This window comes from Dipodomys spectabilis, unplaced genomic scaffold, assembly GCF_019054845.1.
Source record: "Dipodomys spectabilis isolate Male_0828 unplaced genomic scaffold, ASM1905484v1 ptg000069l, whole genome shotgun sequence".
Lineage (NCBI taxonomy): Eukaryota > Metazoa > Chordata > Mammalia > Rodentia > Heteromyidae > Dipodomys > Dipodomys spectabilis.
Window position 1 is genome coordinate 17,595,493 of NW_024870746.1, and position 26,856 is coordinate 17,622,348.

The 26,856-nt window shown below is 39.2% G+C and overlaps 1 protein-coding gene across 1 annotated transcript in view; it reads right to left on the bottom strand.

The window, feature by feature from the left end:
* The window catches only part of Cenpf (centromere protein F), a 57,611-nt gene that overhangs the window by 26,440 nt on the left and 4,315 nt on the right, over window positions 1-26,856 (bottom strand). Inside the window, exons 4-11 of the mRNA XM_042681962.1 lie at window positions 23,408-23,529; window positions 22,667-22,758; window positions 19,848-20,133; window positions 18,442-18,644; window positions 14,739-14,864; window positions 13,441-13,569; window positions 9,792-9,914; window positions 1,232-1,367 (exon numbers count right to left, since the gene is read on the bottom strand). Coding sequence (XP_042537896.1) covers window positions 1,232-1,367; window positions 9,792-9,914; window positions 13,441-13,569; window positions 14,739-14,864; window positions 18,442-18,644; window positions 19,848-20,133; window positions 22,667-22,758; window positions 23,408-23,529 — 1,217 coding nt within the window. The remainder of the gene's footprint in view (window positions 1-1,231; window positions 1,368-9,791; window positions 9,915-13,440; window positions 13,570-14,738; window positions 14,865-18,441; window positions 18,645-19,847; window positions 20,134-22,666; window positions 22,759-23,407; window positions 23,530-26,856) is intronic.

Genomic DNA, 26,856 nt, shown 5'->3' on the forward strand with positions numbered 1-26,856 from the left:
GTTGCTTTGTAGGCATAAGGCCCTAGGTTCCCTTCCTAGCACTACAAAAATAAAGGGAAAAAATTAAGAACAGACTAATAAACTGACATGATGCCAGGCACTGGTGGCTCACCCCTGTATTCCTAGCTACTCAGGAGGCTGAGATCTGATGATCGCAGTTTGAAGCCAGCCCAGGGAAGGAAAATTCATGAGAATCTCATTTCCAATAAACTACTCAGAAAAAGCCAGAAGTGTAACTGCGGCTCAAGTGGTAGAGCACTAGCCTTGAGGAAAAGAAGCTCAAAGATAGTACCCCAGGCCAAGTTCAAGTTCAGGACTGGCACCAAAATTAAAAAAAAAAGTGACAATAGTTAGATTTGGTGGCATATGCCTATAATCCCAGTTTGGGGAGATTCTGTCTCATCTGCTTAGGAGGCTAAGCAAGAGGATCACATAGATCATCCTGGGCAACATAGGAAGATCCTATCTCAATAAATAAAAATAAGGAAATTGGTCATAAAGAAACAGGACATATATTCATGAGTCATATGTTTCAGAGTTAGAAAGAAATCCTAGATGTGCAAACACTAACATAATGGGGAGAAAAAGTTTATGTGTGTGTATATATTACATACATATATAAATTTATATTTATAAAAATACATACATATATATGTATATGCACACCCAGATATATATATATATATATATATATATATATATATATATATAGCACATATGACATAAATAATTTTAAAACAAATGTTGGATTTACTGGTACTTTTTTTTTTTTTTTTACTTTAAAATCAGGAAATTAAAGTCATTCAGTAAAGTCAGTCATCAAAATGCAATGGTCTTGGAAAACATGTCTTTAATCAGGTTTTTCCATTTTAGTGGAAACAGCAATGAGTGAGAACTGTGTGGATGTTATGAACAGCACTGAAACCCAAAGAACAGCAGTCTGGGGTGAGACTCAGCACTCTTGATATAGCTTTGTGTGGGAAATATTTACCCTTCTGTTTCAAAGTAGTAAGAGACATTCATTTGGGATTCAATTTGTTCCAATTTTTAGAAGTTCAATCATCATTGGAGAAACTCAACAGTGGGAGAGAAAAAACTTTCTCCACAGCAACTATAGGCATCTCTTTGGGTAAACATGTGAAAAAAAAATTCAAAGAGGTTTCTCCAATGTCCTAAGCCATCCATCTGCCCTACTCTAGAGAACTAACTTTCACACCCTAAGTTCACTCACCTTTCATTTCCTCTGTAAAATTCTGGCTCTGGTTTAAACACAGCTTGACTTTCTTGAGTTCTTCCTCCAGGTGGCAGACTTCTCTGGCCCTCTGCTCAGACTGACTCCTAAGGAGATCATTTTCCTTCTTCATTTCCTGGAATACATATTTTGCTGGTTATAATCAAAACAAATGTTCAAAGAGTTACAATACCTGAGTTAATAGGAGTCCTCAGCAGAGTTTCTGTCAGAGAAGAATCACATTTTCCCTTTAAGTGCCCAGTGAAGTTAGGCATTCTTACTTGAATCAAATATTGGCCTGTGTAGAGTCAAAACAAAGCAATCTTTTTTCCTTCAAGAAACATTTCTTTGAACTGCTGGTTGTATGTATGTCTATTAACGAATCAGTCTCATAGGAAAAGTCTATTTATAAGACCCTCAAAGACAAAAGCTCCAAAGTCTTATCAAAGATCAAAGATATCTTTGCAAAGAGTTGATATGTTTAAAAAACCAGAATATTTCTCCAACAACAAATCCTCAAAGAAACAACTGCCCAATAAATAAGAGGGCTTAAGACTTAACGAGAAAGTTTTCTGAAGAGGAAAGAAGGATGGCCAATAGATGCATGAAGAAATGCTCAACCTCTCTAGCCATAAAAGAAATGCAAATCAAAAGAACATTGAGATACCACCTTACCCCTGTTAGAATGGCTATAATCAAGAAATCTAATAACAACAGATGCTGGAGGGGATGTGGCCAGAAGGGAACCCTACTGCATTGTTGGTAGGAGTGTAAACTTGTCCAACCACTTTGGAAAGCAGTATGGAGGTTCCTCAAAAGACTCCACATAGAGCTCCCCTATGACCCAGCAATTCCACTTTTGGGCATTTACCCGAATGATCACAAACAAGATTACACTAAAGCTATCAACACAACTATGTTTATTGCAGCATTATTTACCGTTACCAAGATGCCCCTCAGAAGATGAATGGATCAAGAAAATGTGGTATAATGTGAAGGGGTAAACAAAGGAGGAGGCTGCAATGCTTGATAAGAAATGTACGCATTAAAATTAAACCCCCCAACAACAAATCCTCAAAGCAACAACTGCCCAATAAATAAGTGGGTGAAAGACTTAAAGAGAAACTTCTCTGAAGAAGAAAGAAGGATGGCCAATAGACACATGAAGAAATGTTCAACATCCCTAGCCATAAAAGAAATGCAAATCAAAACAACATTGAGATATCATCTCACCCCAGTTAGAACGGTAAAAATCAAGAACTCTAACAACAACAGATGCTGGAGGGGATGTGGACAGAAAGGAACCTTACTTCATTGTTGGTGGGAATGAAAACTTGTTCAACCACTTTGGAAAGCAGTATGGAGGTTCCTCAAAAGACTTCCCATAGAACTCCCCTATGACCCAGCAATCCCACTTTTGGGCATTTACCCAAATGTTTACAAACAAGACCACGCTAAAGCTACCAGCACAACTATGTTTATTGCAGCATTATTTACCATAGCTAAGATCTGGAACCAACCCAGATGCCCCTCAGTAGATGAATGGATCAAGAAAATGTGGTATATATACACAATGGAATTCTATGCCTCCATCAGAAAGAATGACATTGCCCCATTTGTTAGGAAATGGAAAACCTTGGAAAAAATTATATTAAGTGAAGTAAGCCAGGCCCAAAGAAACATAGGTCCCATGGTTTCCCTTATTTGCAATATCTAGTATATGTATGAGTCAAGCAGAAAAGGTCAGATAATTTGATGTCAGGAAAATGAACCCTTAGATATGTATTTTAATGTTTTTTTCTTTCATGCATGTGTTTCTAATGCATTTATAAGATTATCTCTTTGTTGCTTTGTATGTCCCTCCCACACAGTATAACCCCTGCTTTCACCATATTTGATGTCAGTATAACTTGTGGAGGAGATGGGGAAAAACCAGTTGTTTAAGGATACAGGTGGACCTGTTGCAACAATGAGAAGTACAAGTTGTCATGTCCAAAACGAGCTTTACAACGTCGGTGCGGGGGGGGGGGGGGGGGGGGGGGGGAAGGAGGGGGAGAAGGATTGGGATTGGGGGGGAGGGGGAAGGCTGGGAAGGCATGTGAAGGGTAAACCAAAGAAGGAGGCTGCAATGCTTGGTAAGAAATGTACGCATTATCCTGCCCATGTAATTGTAACCCCTCTGTACAGTATGTTCACAAAAAAAATTAAATTAAAAAAAAAAAGTAAATGTGGTATATATACACAATGGAATTCTATGCCTCCATCAGAAAGAATGACATTGCCCCATTTGTTAGGAAATGGAAAGACTTGGAAAAAAATTATATTAAGTGAAGTAAGCCAGGCCCAAAGAAACATAGGTCCCATGGTTTCTCTTATTTGCAATAACTAGTATATGTCTGAGACAAGCAGAAAGGGTCAGATAAGATGGTGTTAGGTGAAATGAACCCCAAGATAAAGTGGTTTTTTTCTTTCTTGCTATTGTTTCTAACATATTTATAAGGTGATCGTTTTGTTGCTTTGTATGTCTCTCTCCCACGGTATAACCCCCGTTTGCACTGTATTTGATGTTGGTATAATTTGGGGAGGGGAAAGGGAAAAACAAATTGTTTAAAGAGAGATACAGGTGGACCCATTGCAACAATGAGATATACAAGATGCTATATCAAAAAACAAACTTTACAACTTTGTTGGGGGTGGGGGTAGTCGTGGAGATGGGAGAACAGGGATGGTAGGGGAAAAACAAAGGAGGAGGCAACAATGCTTGATAAGAAATGTACTCATTACCTTGCTCATGTAATTATAACCCCTCTGTACGTTATTTTCACAATAAAAACTTATTTTAAAAAAAGACTAAACATAAAAAAAAACAATATTCACTGACATCACTTCCAAGTGATCTTAAAGTTCACTGTCAGAGGAATGTCTTTATGGGTAAAATTACCTTCAATAAATGCTTTCATCAAGAAAACCTACAAGGTTCGACAATAGATTCAGCATTATGAAAAATGAAAATCCAAATAAGACATCTTCCTCCAGCAAAGGAATACATGCTAATATGGACAAAGTACTTAAGTCACACCGGTAATTGAAGATAAATGTCTCCTGGATTTGTTTGCACATGGTGGCTTCAAACTTCAGTCCTCAGATCTCAGCCTCTCGAGTACCTAGGAAAATAAGCCACCTGTGCCTGGCTTTGCATTTTTTATAAGTATCAGTGCACTGATACGCAATAAATACTATAAACATATATGCAGTTCCATTCTCATATTTTGGAAGAACCCTAATCTTAGGACCAACCAATACTTAACGTGTCAAATAGAAATATTATTGCTTCCTAAACACCTGAGACTCAAACAATATATTTTATATATATACTATGCTGTAAAAATGTAGTAATTTTAATAATTGCTAAGTACCTCAACCTAAATGATGCACCATCCTATGTCACATACAAACTGACAAAACCAGGGATCTTATACCCTTGAGAAGAAAAGAGATTCAGAAAGCTATTTTTTTCTGCATTTCAAAAAACACCAAAAATACCCTTCTGAGAAGTAGAAGGACATTTTTTGAATCTTAGAGAAACAATTAAGACCCATCCTCCAAAACCCTGCTGCACTGTTAGAAAACAGATGGCCCTGGCAAAGCTGTGTTGGAAGGCTGCCTTCAATTATCAGTCTGGTTACTACCAGCAGATGGGTATCGATGTAGCAAAGCCAAATTCAAGAAGAGGGGGAATCTGGCTAGTAGAAAGTACTTGAAAACTTGCTAGCAGCTGCTCTGTTCATGTATATACATTCACTTCATCATTAAAATGAGACAGGACCTGTTGTCAGTATTATACTCCTGTCTCCCGTGTTCTGATCCTGCCCTTCCACTAGGTGAGTGATGCCATATCAAATCAAGGTATCAATCAGAATTCAAGGGCAGCTCCAATAGATTGGAAGAATGAGAAGTAGTCAAATGTGCAAAGAAAGACTGTGAAGGTGAAGCAATGTCGCTGATTTAGTCAGCATCATGAAATCAGGCTCGAAATAATCACCCATTTAATAAGGTTATAGATGGGAAAGATAGCTTACCTTAAAGCACTTTGACAAAGGTAATGAAATATTAGGATTAGTGTTTCTTCCCCACATTTAGCAGCAAGATCACAGCCATTGATGAGTGAGAAACTAGAAATGTAACCACCTATGTTGACTTTGCATTTTTGTTTCATAACTTTTAAAGTATTTTTAGCCTATGAAACTAGACCTACATCTGCAGGTTGGCCAAACAAGGCCAGAAAACAGTGCATGCAAGCATGGTCACATCCCAACATGATGGAAGGTTAAAGGGTGGACGGAGGCATTAAGAAAGCAGGAATATAATATATGTTTATGTGTCTGTTGGTCTCGATCTCTCTCCGTAACAGGAGACATTTAAATGAATAGTAAGCTCAATGGAAAGATGAGCCCTTCTCTATTCTGGCAATAGCTCCATATTCGTTTCTAATGAAGAAATGTTCAGCCAATCCTGAGACCCAGCAGGCTTATAATACTATAGCTACAACCAACCCAAGAATTTTTAAAGGCCAGAATTTAGAAAATGAACATCTGAAAATGGATGTACAGGCTGCCATCCATCAGCAATTAGTTTTCCATGAGGCTCCAGCCACTTAAGACTTGATTGGGTAGCTCATTAAGCAACAATGAGTTAAGCATACAAGGATATATTCTCCTAGGCATCTCTCGCAACCTCACATGATTTGCAAAATTGGGCACTACCCTGGAAAAACACAACAAAAATCCCTATAACCACAGCCAGCACTAGAGCTTAGCAAGCAATTCCACCCAGATCAACTTCGGTTTAAGAGCAGCAGGGGAAGCATCATTTCCTAGGGCCAGACAAAACAAATTCCAGCTAGTGCATAGTATTTTGTGATCCCATCCGTAAGCATAGCTTAATATGTCCCCTGCTAGGGTGAAGGCTACATATGTGACTATAGAATGGAAGCAAAAGATGTGTTTTTCCCCCTTCCACTTCATCATTCTTGCCTGCCAGACTGAGCTCCTTGGAGAACCTGGTGTAATACAGATCCCTATGCTTGGAAAGGTCCCTAAGCAAGTGTTCCCTCATCCTGCCTGTCAAATGGTGGCATTTTATTGCCAAACCCCAGTTCAATGGAAGCTGGCACTACAGAGGTGGGTGAGCAGCTTATCTAAACTCTCCATACACATTGATACGAAATGTTACTTTATCCCTGATTGGGCCATTAAATCACATTTCAACACTGATAATTTCTCATTGTGAGCAGCATGTTAGTTTACTAAACACGGTCAAGGAAAATTTCAGTACAAATGTCATATTATTTCAGCATCCAAAACTTATAAGCGTGCTAAACTTGCTTTTACTTACTCATAATTAGACATAGAAAGACACCCAGATTGGTGGTATAACAGGCAAAATTTTAAACAGGAAAAATCTCAAATGCACTGTGTTCTGGTCATGATCTTGTATATCTGCAAGTGATAGCTAACAACAAAAGTTATCAAGAGGCCTTAAAGTTGTGATGACAAACAACAACAACAACAACAAAAAAAACAGCAAGCATGTGGACTTCAGTAATTTACTGAGCATGTACATGCTAGACTACAGGCCTAGTGACTTATAAATATACTCCTTCCTTCAAAGAAGGAGTATTATTTGTCCCTATGCAGATGCAGAAAGGTTTAAGTCATGGTCTCAAAGTCACATAGGACATAGGTGGCAGAAAAGTAATACAAAATTCAGATTTACCTCCCTGTAAAGTCAGCATCGTTGTATCTAAGATACACTTCTCTGGTCCCAACCCCAATTCAAAGTTCAAGAAGAGCCAGCTAAACATTTTCACTTTTTTTCTTTCTTTCTTTCTTTTTTTTTTTTTTGCCAATTCCGAGGCTTGAACTCTGGGCTTCGGTGCTGTCCCTGGTCCTTTTGTCCAAGGCTAACACTCTACCACCTGAGCCACAGTTCCACTTCCAGTTTTTTTTCTGTACTTGGAGACCTTCCTGCCAAGGCCAACTTTGAATCATGATCCTCAGATCTCAGCCTCCTGAGTAGCTAGGATTAAGACATGAGCCACTGGTACCTGGCTTACATATTCACTCTTATTATCAAATAAGCCACAAACATGAACAAACATTAGGGCAAATCTCAGGCCCTGTGCTAGCCACTTTCTACACAACTGCCCTCGTGAGACACAGAGATCAATGAAATCTAAGTGAAACATGATACATTTGGAACTCAGGATAGACTGGAGTTAACTGAAGACAGCCGTACAGTAACCAAGTCAGATTGTGTGGGAATGAACATGTCTTCAAAAACACCTGCACAACAAAGTCCAACCCACTATGATGAGTCTGCCCCGCCAGCCACTGTAAAGGTGTTTGGACTCTCCTAACCAGATGATTGCTTTACAAAATGTTTCCACCAGGCAGCCAGTGGAGTCGCAGGAGAGTTCCTGGCTAAAAGGGACGCTCACAGAGGGAAGAGTTCCATGCCAGTCTGCCTGTGAAAATGTTAGCAGAAGCATCTGTTGGTTTGTCCCCACTGGCCAAAAGGCAAACATTTGTTTTTGCTGCAACACACATTTCCAATGGAAAACATTTATGGATGAAACCATCACCGGATGTGAAGGTTCTTCCACATGGCTTACAGGAGTCGACCTCCACCTCCCACGGCAGTGCCCCTTTGCAGCTGGCCAGCTGCTCCAGTAACTATCTCTTTGCTATGACAGCTATGACTTGTAATTTTTACAAGTGTAATACATGGTTTAAAGTGATAGTAATAAATTCAGTAGACTTTTGTCATCTAGGTAAGGAATGATTTATTATAGGGTTTATTTTTTCTCTTTCTTCTTGAACAGTCTAAAAAGTGATAGCAGAATGTTTAAAGAGTAAGTGGAAAAATGTTAAGAGTCTTCCACTCATCTTGTTATTCCTCTTCCAAAATGACAATGTTGACTATGGCTCTATTCATGCTGCTTCGGTCTATTAGTTATTCCTAAGTAGTTCTTAATTAAGCTGTTTAAAATAAAATTTAGGCCACTAACAAATTCAGACAGAAGCCAAATCCAAGTCTGTAGGGATTAAATATCAGTAGGAGTATGAGTTACTCCTCAGACACCCCTCCCAAACTCTTATCCACCATTGTGGAGAGTGAACATGACTCTTCAAAGGACAGTGCATACTTCTGAAGTCAGAGTAACACATTCTAGTTACTAGAGTGGGGATGGGCATTGTTTTCAGTGCTGAGTATTGAGCCCAGTGCACCTCAATGCTAAGCACACATTCTACCACTAAGCTCTTCAAATTTAAAATTTTAAATCTATAAATTCTTCATCCATCATTATTTTTAAGTCTATGATTTTCCACAAGGTTTTGGTTTTTTTGGTTGATCATGAGACATGAACTTGGAGCCTAGGCACTGTCCCTGAGCTTTTTGGCTCAAGGCTAGTGTTCTACCACTTTGAGCCATAGCTCCATTTCCTCTTCCAAGTGGTTAACTGGAGGTAAGAGTCTCATAGACTTTCCTGCCAAGGCTGGCCTTGAACCACAATTCTCAGATCTTAGCCCCTTGAATAGATACCATTATAAGCATGTACCACCAGTGCCTGGCTTCCACATACTGCATAATTCAAAAGCCAATCCTTACAAAAGGAATTTAAATCTTGGCTCACAGGATATCTAGAATTCATTTCAACAGTTTTCTTTCTTTCCTTCTATCCAGAAAAACCTTTCCTTTCTTTCTTCTATACTTTCACAACCCAGGTAGTCTAAAATAATCTTTAAAAAGTGGTTATATATACCACTACTTGGAAGATGGAGACTAGGAGGATCTAGGTTCAAGGCCAGCCAGGAAAAAGGGTTGGCAAGACCCCATCTCAACTAAAAAGCCGAGCATGGTGACACATACCCAACTCTACAGACAGTATAAAGAGAAGAATAATCATCCAGACCAACCCAGGGAAAAAGTCCAAGTCAATGCCACTGGCTCATGTCTAAAATTCTAGCAACTCAGAAGGATGAGATCTGAGGATCACAATTAGAAGCCAGCCTTGGCAGGAAAGTTTGTGAGACTGGAAGTAGAGCTGTGGCTTAAGTGGTAAAGCTCTATTCTTGAGAAAGAAAAAAAAAAAAAAACTCATGGACAGTGCCCAGAGTTTCAAGCCTCAGGGTTAGCATTAAAAGAATAATAATACCATATTTGAAAGACAACTAAAGCAAAAAGGGTTATGGGCATAATTAAAGTCATAGAAAAAATTGCCAGGTAGCTAGAGTTCAAACCCCAGAACTGCCAGGAAAATAAAATTGATTAGATATTCTTTATATACAGCATATTTTCCTATAATTATCAATTGCATAAATAATAAAACAAAGTAGAAAAATAAAACACATATTCTGTAACAGAAGCCATAAACAGAAGATACTGTAACACTGACTCCTGGAAAATAAGAAAGAAAAATACATGGTGGTCATGATACACAATTGCAAAACTCAGTCCTGCGTGTGCTGAGAATTGCTCAGCTCTCCTCCTTCCTCACCTCGCTGCTTTTCCTCAGCTCATCCTCTGTGATCTGACGCGCCTGGAGGGCCTGTTCGGTCCTGCTGAACTTCTGCTTAAACTCTTCCAAATTCTTTTCTAACTGTAGCTTGACTGATGTGACCTACAATGAGGAGTTAAGAGCAACATTTCATGTTTACATTCTTTACAAATAATCTTCTATTTTTAAAGAAAACAACTAGACAGTAATCATGAACAAGCTCAGATTTTTAAAAAAGACTGGGAGAGCACAGTCACTATCCTTCAGGATCTCTTCCCCACACAGGAGACCAACAGGGAACTGCTTCCAGGATGCCCAAAGAAACCCACATCCTGACAACCCTGACACAGAATGTTGCAGTACAGGTATAGTACTGCAACACTATATTCAATATTAAATATCCTGCAGCATCGAAATACTAATAGCCCGTGTCTAACATAATGTACATAATGTGGAAATAGCTATCAAAGTGTATTGAGGGAGGAGTTATGACAATGAGTTTTTATGTGTATGGTATATTACAGGCAACATATAACCATACACAATAAAAAAAAGTAAGGGGGGGGGGTCAAGAAATAGAACCACAACATTTGAGACAAATGATGCAAATGGCTACTGAGAAAAATCACTAGCAATCAAGGAAGTGTGAATGAACACAATGATAAAATGGCATATTTTACTCCTTTGTTGAAATTTGAAAACTCAGGAGTACTTCTAGTTAGCAAGGATAGGAAAAAAATCCTCTCTTCTAGCTGGTAGAAAAGTGTTAACAGCTTTTGTTCAAGGCAACCTGGCAATGTCTACCAGATGTTAGAAATCCACCCCACAGAAATACCAGTGCGAGCTGGGCACTGGTGGCTCACGCCTGTAATCCTAGCTACTCAGGAGGCTGATATCTGAGGATTGAGGTTCAAAGCTAGCCCAGGCAGGAAAGTCCATGAAACTCTTATCTCCAATAAATCACCAGAAATTTGAAAGTGGCACTGTGGCTCAAGTGGTAGAACACTAGCCTTGAGCTGAAGAGCTGAGGGCCCAGAGTTCAAGCCCCACAACAACAACAAAAAAAGAAATACCAGTGCATGTGCATGCATGCACACACACAAACACACACACACACCTGCCCAGTGACAGAACAAACCATGCATGTTACAGTGAGCAAGAACATCAGCAAAAGAATGACTGCAAAAATGACAAAGCATTCAGTAAAATGAAAGCTCAGAGAATATCAAAAGAAAATTCCCTTATATTTAAAACATTAACAAAAAACTGCAATGATACTGCTGTGTGTTGCTGGGAACCAAACCCAGGACCATGTGCTCGCTAGGAAAGCACTCTGCCACTGAGCTGCATCAACTCCAATCTTACATGTGTGAATGTGTTCTTTTAAAGGCTTTGGAGGAATGATTGTTGATATTTTTTCCCCAAGAAGGGGGACCTAAAGATATTTTTAACCAAACTTGGACAGATGGAAAGACAGACATAGCCCTAACCACTTCAGAGAGTTTACCATATACCAGATATAGATGCTCGCTCTCCATTTCAGAGAAAGCAACATAGCCCACTCCATGACAACTAGGTTCTAATCTGTATTGTTCATAATAAAATCTAATGAAATGGAAAATTCTTCATTTTAGAAAACACTAAGAAAGTAAATGGAAGCAACAAGTGAATATCTGTACTATCAAGGTAAACTCTGAAACAGACTACTTTATTCAACAGCCAAAAAACAGAGTAAATGACTGCTCTGCCACTTTAAAGCTATAGGTGTTCAGTACTGACATGCTGAGGATGGAGCAGTAAACAGAAAGATTCCAGTGGCACTCCATGTTTGTATCAGCACCGCTCACATAGCCAAGCTGGGACATCAGCCTCAGTGCACATCAACCAATAAATAGATAAAGGAAACCTGTTGCACAAATACACAATGGAATATTAGACATCCATGAACAAGAATGAAATTATGGAAAACAGGTAGAACTGGAGGTCATCAAGTGCAATTAGCCAAAAAGACAAATACTACATTTTTTTCTCATAGGTGAAATCTAGTTCTAAATAATTAAAAACTAGCAGAACATGAATGTAAAAGGCAGAGGGGGCAGAGGTGGGGGAAGAGATAAGCAGTCGAAGGACAAAAAGAGAAGATGACAGCAGAGAATTAAAGGTGATCAAAGTACTTTATATGAATGTTATGAAAAAAATATGAAACTCATTAAAATTGTAAAGAGAATGATGATTAAGAGTAATAGAGGGTGTAACCCTCTGTATAGTATCTTTACAATAAAAAAAAAAGAATAATAGAAGGGATGAATTTGGTCAGAGGACATTATATACATATATGAACATATCACAGTGAGATCCTTTGGTATAAGATACATACATATACATATATATGTGTATATATGATCCTATATACATATACATATATGCACGTATATAGGATCATATATGTATACATACATTTGTCAATATATATGTATACATACATATATGATCCAATGATAAAATATTAACATTAAGATATCAGGCATTTTTGTACTATGGAGACAGTAAGCTAAAGAGAAGACAAAGCACTTGAGGTCGGAGACACATGCCATGGGGGAAGGCAGGGGAGGGTAAGGTGACCTTGAGCAGAAAGCTCCAGGACACGAAGGAACACAGCCTCAAATCCACTGCGGGAAGAGCCTCTGGAAGTGGAGGCAGCAAGCAATCTGGCAAGCATGTGCTTGGTGCAGCCAGAACAGAGCGCAGGAGGAAAGAAATGAACACTATGCATGAAGCAGCAGGAAGCCACCCAGGGTCAGGCCAACCTCAGCAAGACCTGACTTTGATCTGAGAAGTGACACCTCCTGATGTGCATGATAAAAGGCTCCCTCTGGGTACTGGCTGAAAACTTTGCTGTATGGAGATCAGGGGCCAGCACAGTTCTCAGGACAGTATAAGTGTGCTGCTCACAAGACTCCAGGCGGGAGTCACAGAACAAGAACTGTCATGATGAAAACTGACATGCAAAGCCAACAAACCTGAGTGAGATCACTTTTGGAGTCTTCATAAGCAAATGCATTATAATCATCAGAGCTTTAACTATTTAGGGGCATAAATTACTTGGCGAAGTTTCCACCCAGTTGCATGACCCAGAACCAACAAAATATCAAGAGATATCCAGACAATGAGATGTGAAACCCTAATTCACCCCACACCCTGTTCTCTGAACAAGAAAACTGAGCCAGAAAGTTCTGTTTGCTCTCCATTTTGATATGGAAGTGAGTATATAACATTTTTTATCTAGATGCATTTTGATTCATGTGTGTAACCTAAAAAGAGGCATACAGACACTGAGAGCAGAATGATAATAGCAGAGTCTAGGAGAATAAAGATAAAGAAAGAACAACCAGTACATCCTAACTTAGAGCCAGCAAGGAGCAAAAGCTGATGAGCTAGTGAGCAAGTATGATGACTACAAATAACAATGTGCTAAATTTGAAAAGTGTTCACTATAAAGAAATGTTAAATGATTAAGGTGATAATCACGCTTAAGCTGATTTAAATACCATACAATGTATACATGTATTAGGCATGGCATCCCATTAATATGTCCAATTTAATGCACTGATAAAGGGAGGACTGGGAGGAAGTTAAGTTGGCACCCTACTTTATCCAGTTCTGCCTGAAGAACATTGAGTGTGTTCTTGGCTTGCTGCAACTCCTGGGTTAGTCTGGCTTTCATCTGAGTGCACTCTTGGTCCAAGGTTTGGAAAGATCGTTGCTGATGGGACAGCTCCTGAAAAGCAAAGGTCACAAGCATCAAAGAATGGTTAACAGGCAGAATCTAAAACCAGACACAAGTAGCAGGGCAACGTGGAAAGAGCAAGAGACAATAGGGAGCCAAGCTGGCCATGCACTGACTGACAAACACAATCAACCAGAGCATTACTCCTGGTAATCAAATCCATGTCCCAGAAGGGAAGGCAAAGGAGTCAGCCAACTGGCCATGTGGAAAACTCAGCCTATTTTCACCTCATCTCCAATCTTAAATTTATCATCTTTAGTCTGAAGAGTTGAGGGTCAAAGAATTGAGCTACAATGAACACAATGTACCTGAGAAATCAAACACCCAAAAATAGTGTTAAAACAATCAGAAACAACTCCAATAGTCTTCCCCGTGCCCCACCCTCACCCCTCCCCCCGGTCGTGGGGCTTGAACTTTAGGCCTGGGCGCTGTCCCTCAGCTCTTCAGCTCAAGGCTAGCGCTCTACCACTTGAGCCACAGCACCATTTCCAGCTTTTTTTGTTAATATGGTGCTGAGGAATCAAACCCAGGGCCTCATGCAAGCAAGGCAAGCACTCTACCACTGACCCACCTTCCCAGGCCTCCAACAGTCTTTAAGTTGAAAAGAATAGGAAGCAAATGCCACCAGTTAATTTTTGATTGCCCCAGGATAACAATAACATTCCTGGCTGTAGTTACTGGATATCTGAAAATAGCTCAGGTTACCACATCTAGAAGGACCACCCTGACAATGCCCAACAGCCTGCCTTCTACCCTGACTTCACACCTTTTTTCCTTGCCACACCCATTACCTTCGTAGTTCACTACTAACTCACTCTAGGGATACAGGGACAGCTGGAGAATGTTAGCCAGTTTCCCTCACTGCAGAGAAAAGGGTCTGAAAGATGAAACACGATCTGGTCCTACTCAGGATCAAATCAAGGCACAAAAGGAAACATGGATGAAAAGAGAAACTCTAAAAGGCCCCTCTCTTATCAGACCTGCAAGGTAACAATGTAGAAGGTGTGTGAAAGAGAACATAAAGTGACTTGTGCTCACTAAGCATCTTCTTCCAATAATATTCCAAATTGATTCAAAAGAAAAGATTTTTCCAAACGATCAAACTTTTTCAAAATGCCAGGTCCACAATAGCCTTTTTCAGACAAACCCATCTGCCTTACCTCTCGCAACTCCTTTTCTTTCTCCTTGATTTTCTGTTCCAGAGAGCATCTCATACTTTCTGCATTTTGTCGCTGACAACTCAGATCCTCAGTCAGTTTCTTTAGCTTTTGTTCCAACACAGTACACTAGCAATATATAAAAATATTCCACATAAAATACAGTTAAGAAAGCTGCAAATATTTTATGTATCAGAAAAACCTTAGTCCCAACTTATCTTAAGTTTAAATCTGCTAACCAGAGACTAAAATCACTATCATTATTTTAACACATAGAAAATTCACATTCAGGAAATATTACCAAGGATGGTAAGGATTAGTCCATTTAAATAGGCACTTCATAATGTGTGTTCTGAAAAAAGATACACAAAGTCTAATGACTGATTCAACACTGTTGTATTGCCAGGACAGATTATAAGGCAGTTAAGGCAGTAGTGTTGAGTGAGTAACTTAGGGGACATAAGACAATCAGAAGATGCCCCTTACCTTCCAATAATAGGTTCAAGAATAATTAATTTCTATAGGAAAATGAAACCACTCCTTGGGCTCAAATGCTTAATCTAACCTAAAACAATTCTAGAAGCCCAAAGAGTAATAAGGAAACTTCATATTGGTAGAAGAAAATTCCCTACCCCAAAAGAAAGAAGCCCTGGAAATTGTAGCTGCTAAAATAATTCTAAGATATTCTTCACCGCCTAGTTTAAAGATATCAAATACAACTACTTAAAGATAATTAAAAACAAATGCTCAACTAATGAAATAGAAAGCTGGGAATCTTTTTTAAAAGAAATTTAAGAATTCAGAAGAAGGTCTAGGAGAGTGGCCTGTAGAGCACTTGCCTAGCATGCATGAAACCCTGGGTTTGATTCCTCAGTACCACATACACAGAAAAAGCCAGAAGTGGTACTGTGGCTCAAGTGGTACAACATTAGCCTTGAGCTGAAGAGCTCAGGGACAGCACCCAGGCCCATAGCTCAAGCCCTACAACTGACAAAAACTGACAAAAATAAAAAGAACTCAAGAAAAGAAAAGCACTACATAAGGAGCTATTGGAAAACCAGTCAGATATCCAGTATTAACTAACCAAACATGAACAGTAACAAGCTAGTCAATAATGACCAATGATTTTAGAAATACCAGAACTATAAAAATACAAAATTAAAAGGATAAAAACTTGGACTAGTGGTTCAAATTAATCCACTGCTTTGAATATTAAGGCATTTATGCCTTTATTGCTCTTGAGTTTGTAAATACCCAAGGAAGACTATTACAAAGATTACTTGTAACAACAATATGAATTCAACAAATAGTTATTAAGAGCCTACCATATATCATGAACTATTCTAGGCACTAGTGATAAGAGTACTAAACAACAAAAAACACTACCTAAATGATGGACCAATATAAATGATGGTCCAATGTTTTGCTGGTTGATAAAAATCTCAGGGAAAATCAAACATTCACCAAAGTAAATGAATGAACCCTTGGCGCCCTCAACTGGCATTTCTTCACAGTGCAAAACAATCTACTAAAATTAACAAGCATTTCCTACAGGACAGGATAGATTTAAAATGATCTTTAGAAAATACTTATTCAGATTTTTCTAACTGATATTCTGAGATCAGCAATGCACCAACAGATGCCAGGAATGTTCTGCAAATAAAGGATCCAGAGCTAACTCAGGACAAATATGTACTATATGACTGTGGGTCTTGAGTGTTTTTCTGTGAAATGTAGATGCCAAACTCCAGGTCTGTAGACAGAACAATGTTTCTCCATGTGAACTGCAGCCTTACCCCAAACATAGCTCTAAATACTTAGAAAAGACTCATACTGTAGGAACACCATAAGACATTAGCACCATATTATTTATTTAATTTTGGGGGGTGGAGGTCCAGTCATGGGGCCTGAACTCTGGGCCTGGGCGCTGTCCCTCAGCTCTTCAGCTCAAGGACAGCGCTCTACCACTTGAGCAACAGTGCAACTTCCGGCTTTTTTCTTTTTGCTTATGTGGTGCTGAGGAATCGAAACCAGGGCCTCAGGCATGCAAGGCAAGCGCTCTACCACTGAGCCACCTTCCCAGCCCCAGCACCATATTATTTAATAAGCAGTTCTAATGATAACGGGTCAAGAAACAGAATAAACATAGCATAATTTGGTGTTATCAAAATAACTGACAGAGTTAAGAAAAAAATGGAGATAGGTGAACTCAATTTGCAATTAGGTAGATTTATGGCTGATGGGAGGAAAAAAATCACAAAGCACTGCACAAATGAACCTGGAAGGAACCCTAAGTGATAGCATACTAGAGTTGTGGTCTCAGCACCACCCTAAAAAAAAAAACTGCGATTGAAGATCTGACAAGAGACCTCATCACTAGATACAGCAAGGATTTGGTGTTCTTGTCTCACCAAAACAGCAAAGTACAAAATAAAGTTCTAAAGTAATTCTTACAGGAAGTCCTGGCTATGCAGAAGATTAAACTGAAAATTACCCTACATAAGAATTCAATAGTAGATTGTGATAACAAATAGTGTCATTATACATACACCATGTACTAGGCACAAAACTAAAGCCTTTCTACATCTCATCTCAAGCTTTACAACAACCTTGGACACAAAGGCATTATTATTAACACAAATTTATCAGTTGGGCAACTGAGGCACAGAAGTTAATTAAACAGCTCTAAGAGCAACAGAATTGGCATGTGGCAGAGCCAGGGCTCAAAGCCAAGTCCTTCTAATTGAAAAGACCAAAACACTACACAACCCACCCAGGCTGCATGGAGAGCAAGTACGTGCTGCCAAGGAGGTTCCAGGCCCACGCATCCACGGCCACTTCTTCACACATCTCATCAGTGTATCAAGTTTCCTATGTAAGGTACTATAGGACATGGAAAAGTGAATCTGACTTTGGACATAATTTTACCTGTTCCTCCAACAAGAACATGAAAAACTGTGGACAAAATTGGAACAAACATAACAGGAGAGAGAAGGAAGCTCAGGACCAGATGATAAACACTACACCACAGGAAAAAAACACAACTGTCAGCCCAGAATCCTATACACAGCAAAAATATCCTCAGGAATAAAGAGAAAACTTAAAAAAAAAAATCTCCAAGTGATGGTGAATTAAAAGAACCTGTGGCCAACAAAACTATCCTAAAAGAATGGAACAGGAAGTTCTTTAAATAACTGGTTAAATAAAGAAGCTTGGCCTTAATTGAGTCTAAAGAAGATTCTAAGGCAGATGTATACTGACTACATCCCAAGAGTAGACTCATTAACTTCTTTCTTTTTAAAGCTCCATTAATACTAAGTCCATGTGCTATATACTGTCACCCCTGAAAGTACAAATGGGAAACACACAACCAGGATCAATCCCAGATCCACTCATCTCTGGAGCAACTTACTAGTTTAGTAGCATCAACACTGCCAAGTATATACTAACAAAGATCATTTACTAATATTCATTTTATGAACTTAAGTATAAAGTACTCTTTCGAGAAGGGAGGGAAGGGAAAAGGATAAAGAGGGAAAAATTGAAATATATTATAAATGTGTGGAAATGTAACAATTCTATCCTTTCCCTCTCCCTACTCTCCAATATAACTAAAGTAAAGTGATTTAAAAAAAAAAAACCATAAAACAACTCTTTCTAAAGAACTATATGAATAAACCTTTCTCATTTATGAGAAGTCCATTACCTTGTTCGCTGCCTGGTCATACTGTGTAGTAGTTCTCACTAGTTCATCCTTATTTTTGTTCAAAACTTTGTCTTTTTCAATTAATTCCATTTTTGCTTTTTCCAGCTGAAGTTGCAGCTCTTGAAATTTATTCACTTGACCTTTCATTTCCTTCTCTTGTCCTTGCAGACGTAGCTCCAATTCATTAATCTTGCTTTTCAAATCTTAAACCACAAACAAAAATCACAGTCTGATTCATATGTATATATATATATATATACATATATATATATGTATACACACACACACAATATGTTCAGAAGTTATCCTTTTGCTTTGCAATCTTTGAATCATGTGCTCTATAATCTTTGATGAGAAGAATACAATTTACATTGAACCCATAAACAACTATAATGGAATACTATCTACTGCCATTTGTACTCAAATGCATGATAAAACAGCAGAAAAATATAGAAAAGGAATACTTTTCTAAAATTATAACCAGCTTCTTACAGAAACTGCAAAAAGTACATCAGGCTCTTTGTTAAAAGTACTGCTTGTTTTTATCCTCTGGCAAGCTAGTATTTGTTTTGTGCTTGTATCAATGTAAATTAGTGCTGAGCAGCAAAAAGCCCACCCTCCTCTATTCTCTAGTAGCTACCCCCAGTGAAGATCAAGACAGTGGGAGGCTCCTACACTGCCAAAATTAACAACCATTTTTTTTTCCTACATACACACAATATTGATTCCAATGGTATTGGCAGAGGGACAGTTCTCCCTAGCAAACACTGACGATGACTTTCAATATATCACAGCACTGGAAATTATCATCATCTACAGAGCAGATTCCAAAACACCACCTGGTACGCTTGGCTGCCAGCTGCAGCGTGGCCCAGCAACCAAGGTTACAGGTTTGCTCCCATATGGACAGCCTGGCAGTGCAGGGCAAAGCTGTTCCGCATACACACGCGCACACGCGCAGATATAAACACACACGCATACACACACACAAACACACACACACGCACACACATGCACACACGCACACGTGCCTCACCTCTGGCCAAAGCTGGTCAGACCACAAGCTTGGTTCATGGGCCACAAGGGGAGCCAGAGGAGAGGTGTAAGGAGTGCAGGCTATAACCAATCTAACTCGCTCTACTTCTGGAAAAATAAATCAAAGCTGTCCAGTGCACTTTAAAAGGCTCAGGGGACCAGGTTTTCAACACAAACAAAAGTACCTTCCAAAACTGTGATGTCATTTTGTCATTACCAAAAATGCAATTATTTCATATCCTAAGCATCTGGGAAGATGATCATACAATGTATCTGAACACCTAAGTATAATCCATGACTAAAAATGTTGGGATGCTCCTCTAAAACTCTCATAGGAAAATGTAAATTTTATGTAGCACAAAGAATTTTACCTTGATTTTGGGCTTTGAGTTGATCCAGAAGGAAAGTAGAATTATCACCAAAACTGCTATTAGCATCTCTTTTTCCTACATTCAGATTTGATGTACTCGGAGTCACCTCTTCTTCCCCAAAAAAGCGAGACACAGACACATCTCTCCTATTTGGAGTTTTTAGAGAAGCAGAAGAAAGCCGACTAGGTGTGGTCTCTTGCTGCCATGAGAACACGGAAGAGGAAGCCTGATGGCGAGCAATATCTCGGTAATTCATGGTGGTCTGGGGAGTAGCCTGGCTTGCCTTCTGTAAAAATAAAGACTCTTTAAACCAATGGACATGATTACTTATTTTTAAAAAGAAATAAAACCCTACTGGGTGCTGATGACTCACACTTGTAATCCTAGCTACTCATGAGGCAGAGATCTGAGGATCACAGTTCAAAGCCAACTGGGGCAGGAAAATCCGTGAGACTCTTATTTCCAATTAACCACTAAAAGAGCCAGAATTGGAGCTGTGGCTCAAGTGGTAGAGGAAAAAAGCTCAGGGACAGTGCCTGGGCCCTGAGTTCAAGACCCAGCACCAGCATACAAGAGAAGTCTAATTCTGGGCTGGGAAAGTGGCTCAATGGTAGAGCACTTGCCTTGCATGCATGAGGCCCTTGGTTCGATTCCTCAGCACCACATAAGCAAAAAAGAAAAAAAAAGCTGGAAGTGGCACCTAGTGGTAGAGCGCTAGCCTTGAGCTGAAGAGCTGGGGGACAGCACCCAGGCCCAAAGTTCAGGCCCCACGACCGGACCCAAAAAAAAAAAAAAGAAAAGTCTAATTCTATCAAGTTGACAATTCCACAGCATACCGAGAGAACATTCAGTAAGATGAGAAAACTGTGTACTTCAAATATCAGTAATGAAATTTTCTAAAAGCCACTTCTCAGCATTCAAAGAGTAAGTCACTAACATCTGAGACTCAACCTACTTATAAATGGTCAAGTTTTTAGGATTTCTTCTGTATCCCTCAAACATTCCACTAAATTCCTAAACTGGCTCTCCTTTGGTTACCTCCTCCTAGAGCTCTACACAAAGATCATCAAACATAAAGGACTCTTTTAAGAATCTGACTTTTGGAAGAAGCACTGTAGCTCAAAGTGGTAGAGCACTAGCCTTGAGCAGAAAAGCACAGGGACAATGCCCAGGCCTTAAGTTCAAGCCCATGACCAACAAAAAAAATAAAATAATCTTATTTCTATCAACAATACGCCTCTCCTAAAAAAATGCCATTTACAATGTTTTTTATTACATATTACACACTTGTAGATGATCTACTGCTTTGAAGTATTTGTTCTTCTTACCTTCTTGCATACATCAAGACTTGGCTGTAGAGAGTGCATTAAGTATTTTAATAGTTAATATTTTAATAAGTGTTTTAGGTAGAGGCTACTATAAGTAGAGGTTTAAGGTTTATGAGGCTCAATCTACATAAAAATAACCCTGGAATCAGTATCAGATGCAGAACTGGTACCATGACAGAGCATAAGGTGGTTTCTAGCACAAACTAGAACATTCTTTTTTTTTTTTTTTTTTTTGTCGGTTGTGGGGCTTGAACTCTGGGCCTGAGTGCTGTCCCTCAGCTCTTCAGCTCAAGGCAAGCGCTCTACCACTTGAGCTACAGCGCCACTTCCGGTTTTCTGGTGGTTTTTTGGAGATAGGAATCTCACGGTCTTTCCTGCCCGGGCTGGCTTTGATCCGCGATCCTCAGATCTCAGCCTCCTGAGTAGCTAGGATTACAGGCATGAGCCACCAGCACCCGGCCAACATTCTTAATTTTTATTTGTCTTGGGAGCAATGTGTTTGCTATATATCGGAATCCTGGTAATCTCAAAACAAAGGCTAGCAGCACGAAAGAACAAGCTGTTAATGCTTTAAGAAACAAGTATCTGAGCTGTGAATGGGGCTCAAGTGGTAGAGTGCTAGCCTTGAGTAAAAGCAGCTCAAGAATAGGGCCCATGCTCTGAGTTCAAGTCCCAGGACTGGCAAAAAAACAAAAACAAAAACAAAAAAAACAAGTATCTTTCTGATCCTCATTACTTAAAGAAACTTATTTTAAATTCAGCCTTAAATGGTTTCTTGAATTGTGCCATATCACTTAGCTCCTATATTTAGCAGAAATGTACCAATAAATGCCAAAAGAGGATGTTTTCCCCTTATTTTTAGAAACTGGTGTCTTATTAGCAAAAATGCTGTATGTGAATTTGACAGTATTAGGTCAGGGTTGGGCCCTGAACTAGAAGGATGAGTTTTTGAAAACTGCACTGCACTTTAGAAATATTCAACTTGGATGACATTAAACAAACATCTTTAACTAACCCGTACTTACTTACTCTGATCAAAATAGGGATTAAAATCCTTGTCAGCAGCTTATTTAAAAGCACTATTAAAAGCACTATGTACAATGTGTCAGCAACTGTCTCCTCTGAAATGAACTTTCCACCAATAACAATCCTCAAACGCCATATTCCAGGCCCACCAGGGGACTTGTTTGTTCCTCCAGGTAACAAGCTGCCAGTGAACATCAACAATTCTCTGGCCAGACCTCTCCCAATGTACTCCTTTATTTTTCAAGTCCCACAAACATTCAATATTGGCAATAAGCTAGCCTCCCCACTCTATACCTCTCATTATTTTTAAAACTAAAAACTAGTCACCAGTAATGACTCACAAAGGTTTTCAGTATAAGAAAACATATTCATCCTATGGAAGGCATTTCTTTCTTCCTTTGCTCTATGGTACAGAAAAGGCTTTTCTTACTCCAGGTTCCACCAAAGAGCCCAGAGTAAACTTACCTTTGTCTGTAAAGCTTTAACCTCTGCTTCTAATCTTTTTCGTTCTTCAACTTCCTTATTATATTTGTCTTTTAGATCTTCATACTTGGAAGCTAAACAGAGACAATGAAATTTGGTGTTATGCCTATTATTGACTTTAGGAAGGAATCCACAGATTGACAATGATTTTAGAAATGAGTACCTTAGTAAATCAGGTAGAAAGAACATGCATTTAGAGCTACAGGTCAAAATACCAGTCAAATTATTCAAATATCAAAATACATGGCAACACAGGTATTCTGAGTATTCTGAAGCTCAGTTTCAGAAACTAAGAAAGGATAAAGTGAAAGTTAATATTTACCCCACTGCTCAACATAATTTGACAGACACGAAATGAATGTGCAATAGGTGGAAGCATTTTTTTTTTTTTTGGGTCCGGTCGTGGGGCCTGAACTCTGGGCCTGGGCGCTGTCCCTCAGCTCTTCAGCTCAAGGACAGCGCTCTACCACTTGAGACACAGCACCACTTCTGGTTTGTTTTTTTTTTTTTGCTTATGTGGTGCTGAGGAATTGAACCCAGGGCCTCAGGCATGCAAGGCAGCGCTCTACCACTGAGCCACCTTCCCAGCCCGGTGGAAGCATTTTTGAAACAATAGAATGGAGAAGAACTGAACCCAAAGTTTAAATCACTCATTTTCTTCATAGATTTAAAATCTCAACTAAAGAGCTGTCTATGTTAAAGGAAAAAAAAAAAAAACTTTACCACTGTAATATTGACTTGGTGTTAATGGAGTTGCAAAAATTTTCTGTGGTGTGTTGCATGAATTCAGGGAGACATCTGCCGACTGCACAGTTTGTTGGCTTCTTTCAAGTTCAGATTTACACCTGTTAGAAAAGATACAAAGTAATCAGGTTAGGACTAAGGTTTATAGACTACCAGTGGCATACATTGCCAGAGTGCAAAAAAATGTATACAGCCATTCCATCTTCTAAGAATTTTTTAAACTGTACTTGCCCAATAGATATTTAAGTAAGAACTGACAGGCCAGAAGTGAAATTGTCCTGTCTTGATAAACTGATCATGTACTGCATAGTACTGGGACTTGCATTGAGGGCCTCATGCTCTCCCTTTGCTTTTTTCACTCGAGGCTGGCACTCTACCACTTGAGTCACTTTCAGTGACTTTTGGTTGGTTAACTGGAGATCAGAGTCTCATGATCTTTTCTGCCCAGGCTGGCTTCAAATCTCAATCCTCAGATCCCAGTCTTCTGAGTAGCTAGCGATTACAGGTGTGAGCCACTGAAGCCTAGCTAGCACCTGCCTAAATTATTAAAATCAATAACTAAAATGTGTTTCCAAAGAAGTGATTTTGCCAGCATAGTGAGGTAAGCTTCCAACTTTCCTAACTGCTTTCCAAAACTAATGTCTCTTGAACATTCTTCTAACAAATATTTTTTTGTGGGGAGGCTACAATCATCAGGGACTTTAAATACAGTAATAAACAAGGCAGACAAGGCCTCTGTTCAATACATTTTGGAATAGTGGGCAAACAAGAAAAAACTCAAAGAGAAAAAAAGTATCATTTTAACATGTAACTTAAAACTACCTCCTTTCATGATAGGAAATAAAAAGATATCTCTGCCCAGCCACTAGTGGCTCACACTGATAATGCTAGCAACTCAGGAGGCTAAGATCCAAATGATCAAGGTTCAAAGCCAACTTAGACAGAAATGTCCACAAAAACCCATCTCCAAAATAACCAGGAAAACGTGAGCTAGAAGCATGGCTCAAATGGTAGAACACCAACCAACCAAGCACAACAAACCCAGGTACAAGGAAGGAAGAAAAGAAAGGAAGGAGGGAGAAAGGGATGGAGGGAAGGAAGGAGAGAGGGAGAGAAGGAGGGAAGGAAAAAGATTTCTGTTCAGGAAAATTCACAGAAAGACAATTATTTTAAATGCTTTAACTTGATATATTCTTTGTTGTTGTTGTTGTTGGTCATGGGGCCTGAACTCTGGGCCTGGGTGCTGTCCCTCAGCTCTTTACCTCAAGGCTAGTGCTCTACCACTTGAGCCACAGCATCACTTCCAGCTTTTTCTGTTTATGTGGTGCTGAGGCATCGAACCCAGGGCCTCATGCATGGTAGGCAAGCACTCTACCACTGAGCCACCTTCCCAGCCTCTTGATATATCCTTGATATATTAGATGTATTGCAGCTATGCTAGGAAAACTTCATGGTACAAAGGTATTTATTACAAAGTGAAAAACTGATATTATAGTGGAGGCACTCACAACTTCACAGTAGAAGTTATAGCAATAGAACCTTAACTAAGTGGCCAAGATGATAAGTTACAGTAAATCAAGTATCCTCTGCTATGATGCAATGAGAAAATCCTATCAAATCCTTCTGCAGTATTAAAACCCCAATCCAATACAGTGGTTCTTCACATTTTTAATTGTCTCTACTTACAGGACATGTGGATACTACTGGCATCTAGTGGTTATAGCCAAGAATGTTATTAAGAATCTTTTAAAACCCAAGCCCACCCTCATGACAAAAAGTAACCCAGTCCAAAATGTCAGTAATGCTGTGTTTGAGCAACCTGCTCTAATCATTTTTTTTTTTAAACCCACAGTGGCTCTACACAGGTGTATGTACTTAATTCTATCTATTCAGGAGGCTGAGATCTGGGGATCAAGGTTTGAAACCAGCCCATTAAGGAAAATCCGTGAAACTTTTGTCACTAAAAAAACAAAAGTAGAGCTGTGGTTCAAGTGATAGAATGCTAGCCTTGAGCACAAAAGCTCTGAGTTCCAAGTCCCAGAGCAGGCACAAACAACCAAAAAAATAAAGCCAGCCAAACCCAAACTAAGGGGCAAAACTACTTTCCAAAACTATCAAGGTCACAAAAAACAAGAAACAAGTTTAGCCGGGCACCAGTGGCTCACATCTGTAATCCTAGTTACTTCTAGGAGGCTGAGATCTGAGGATCGAGGTTCAAAGCCAGCCCAGGCAGGAAAGTCTGTGAGATTCTTGTCTCCAATAAACCACTCAGAAAACTCTAAGTGGTGTGGTAGCTCAAGTGGTAGAGCGCTGCCTTGAGCTGAAGAGCTAAGGGACAGCGCCCAGGCCCAGAGTTCAAGCCCCACCAAAAAAAACAAAAAAGAAACAAGTTTAAAGAAAACCTGAACTAAATTCAGTGTGGAATCCTGTATCTGAATCTGGCCCAGAAAAAGGACATTACTGCAGAAGTATATGAAATGTAATAAAGTCAAAAATTGGTAGTACCAAACTAATGTGTCAGTGACTTAGCAATAATACTCTGGTTATGTGAGAAATTAACAACAGGAGATTCTAGGTGAAGAACACATAAGAATGGTACTATGTACTTCATCTGTAACTTCAAAGTCATTTCAAAATAAAGCTATCTTTAAGTTTCTGGACTCTACAATGTGTAGACTCCACAACGGAACAATTTACTAAAGTCTCACTTGTTATCTCACCTTTTTAATATACAAAATGTCACCATAAGAAGATGCATGTTTAGAATCTATAAAATTTATTTTCATTAACACCTCTAATCGGGGTATTTTTTTTAATGGAAAGTATAATAAACTGCTTTATTTATTAAATTTGGCAAAGAAATAAGCAAATTGGTTTTGTGATGCTTAAACTGGAAGCTGGGGATCTAAGACAAAGATGTCATTGAGAAGGTACCTTTTCAGGTTTCCTCTTTCTCCCGCTTAGAACCCACGGCAAGCTACTTCAAATACTCTGTGAGATCCAGGTATCCTGGCCCCCAAAAATCTGAAATCAACCTGCCTATCACCCTTCTCAGCATTTTATACTTCATGCTACAGGAAAACATACCCACACACTTGACAGACTGGTCCTGCTGTAGATGCCTTGTCCTACCCTAGGCCTTCGTTCTTTCATTCTCTTTTTCATTCTCTATAGTAGCTTTCTCACACAAAGAAACTATGAGCCACCAGTCTGAGCTATGACTTAACTTCCCTCTTTTGTATTTTACTGTATCATTCAGTGACCAATGGCCCATGGGATATGGACCAGATACTGGTCCATATTCTAAACAATGGCCACGTATTAAATAAACAAATGAGTGAATAGCTACCTATTAATGAATTTACACTGAGCTTTATAATGACAGAACTGAATCACTACTTACTCCACCAATGTGTAAGTCTATCATT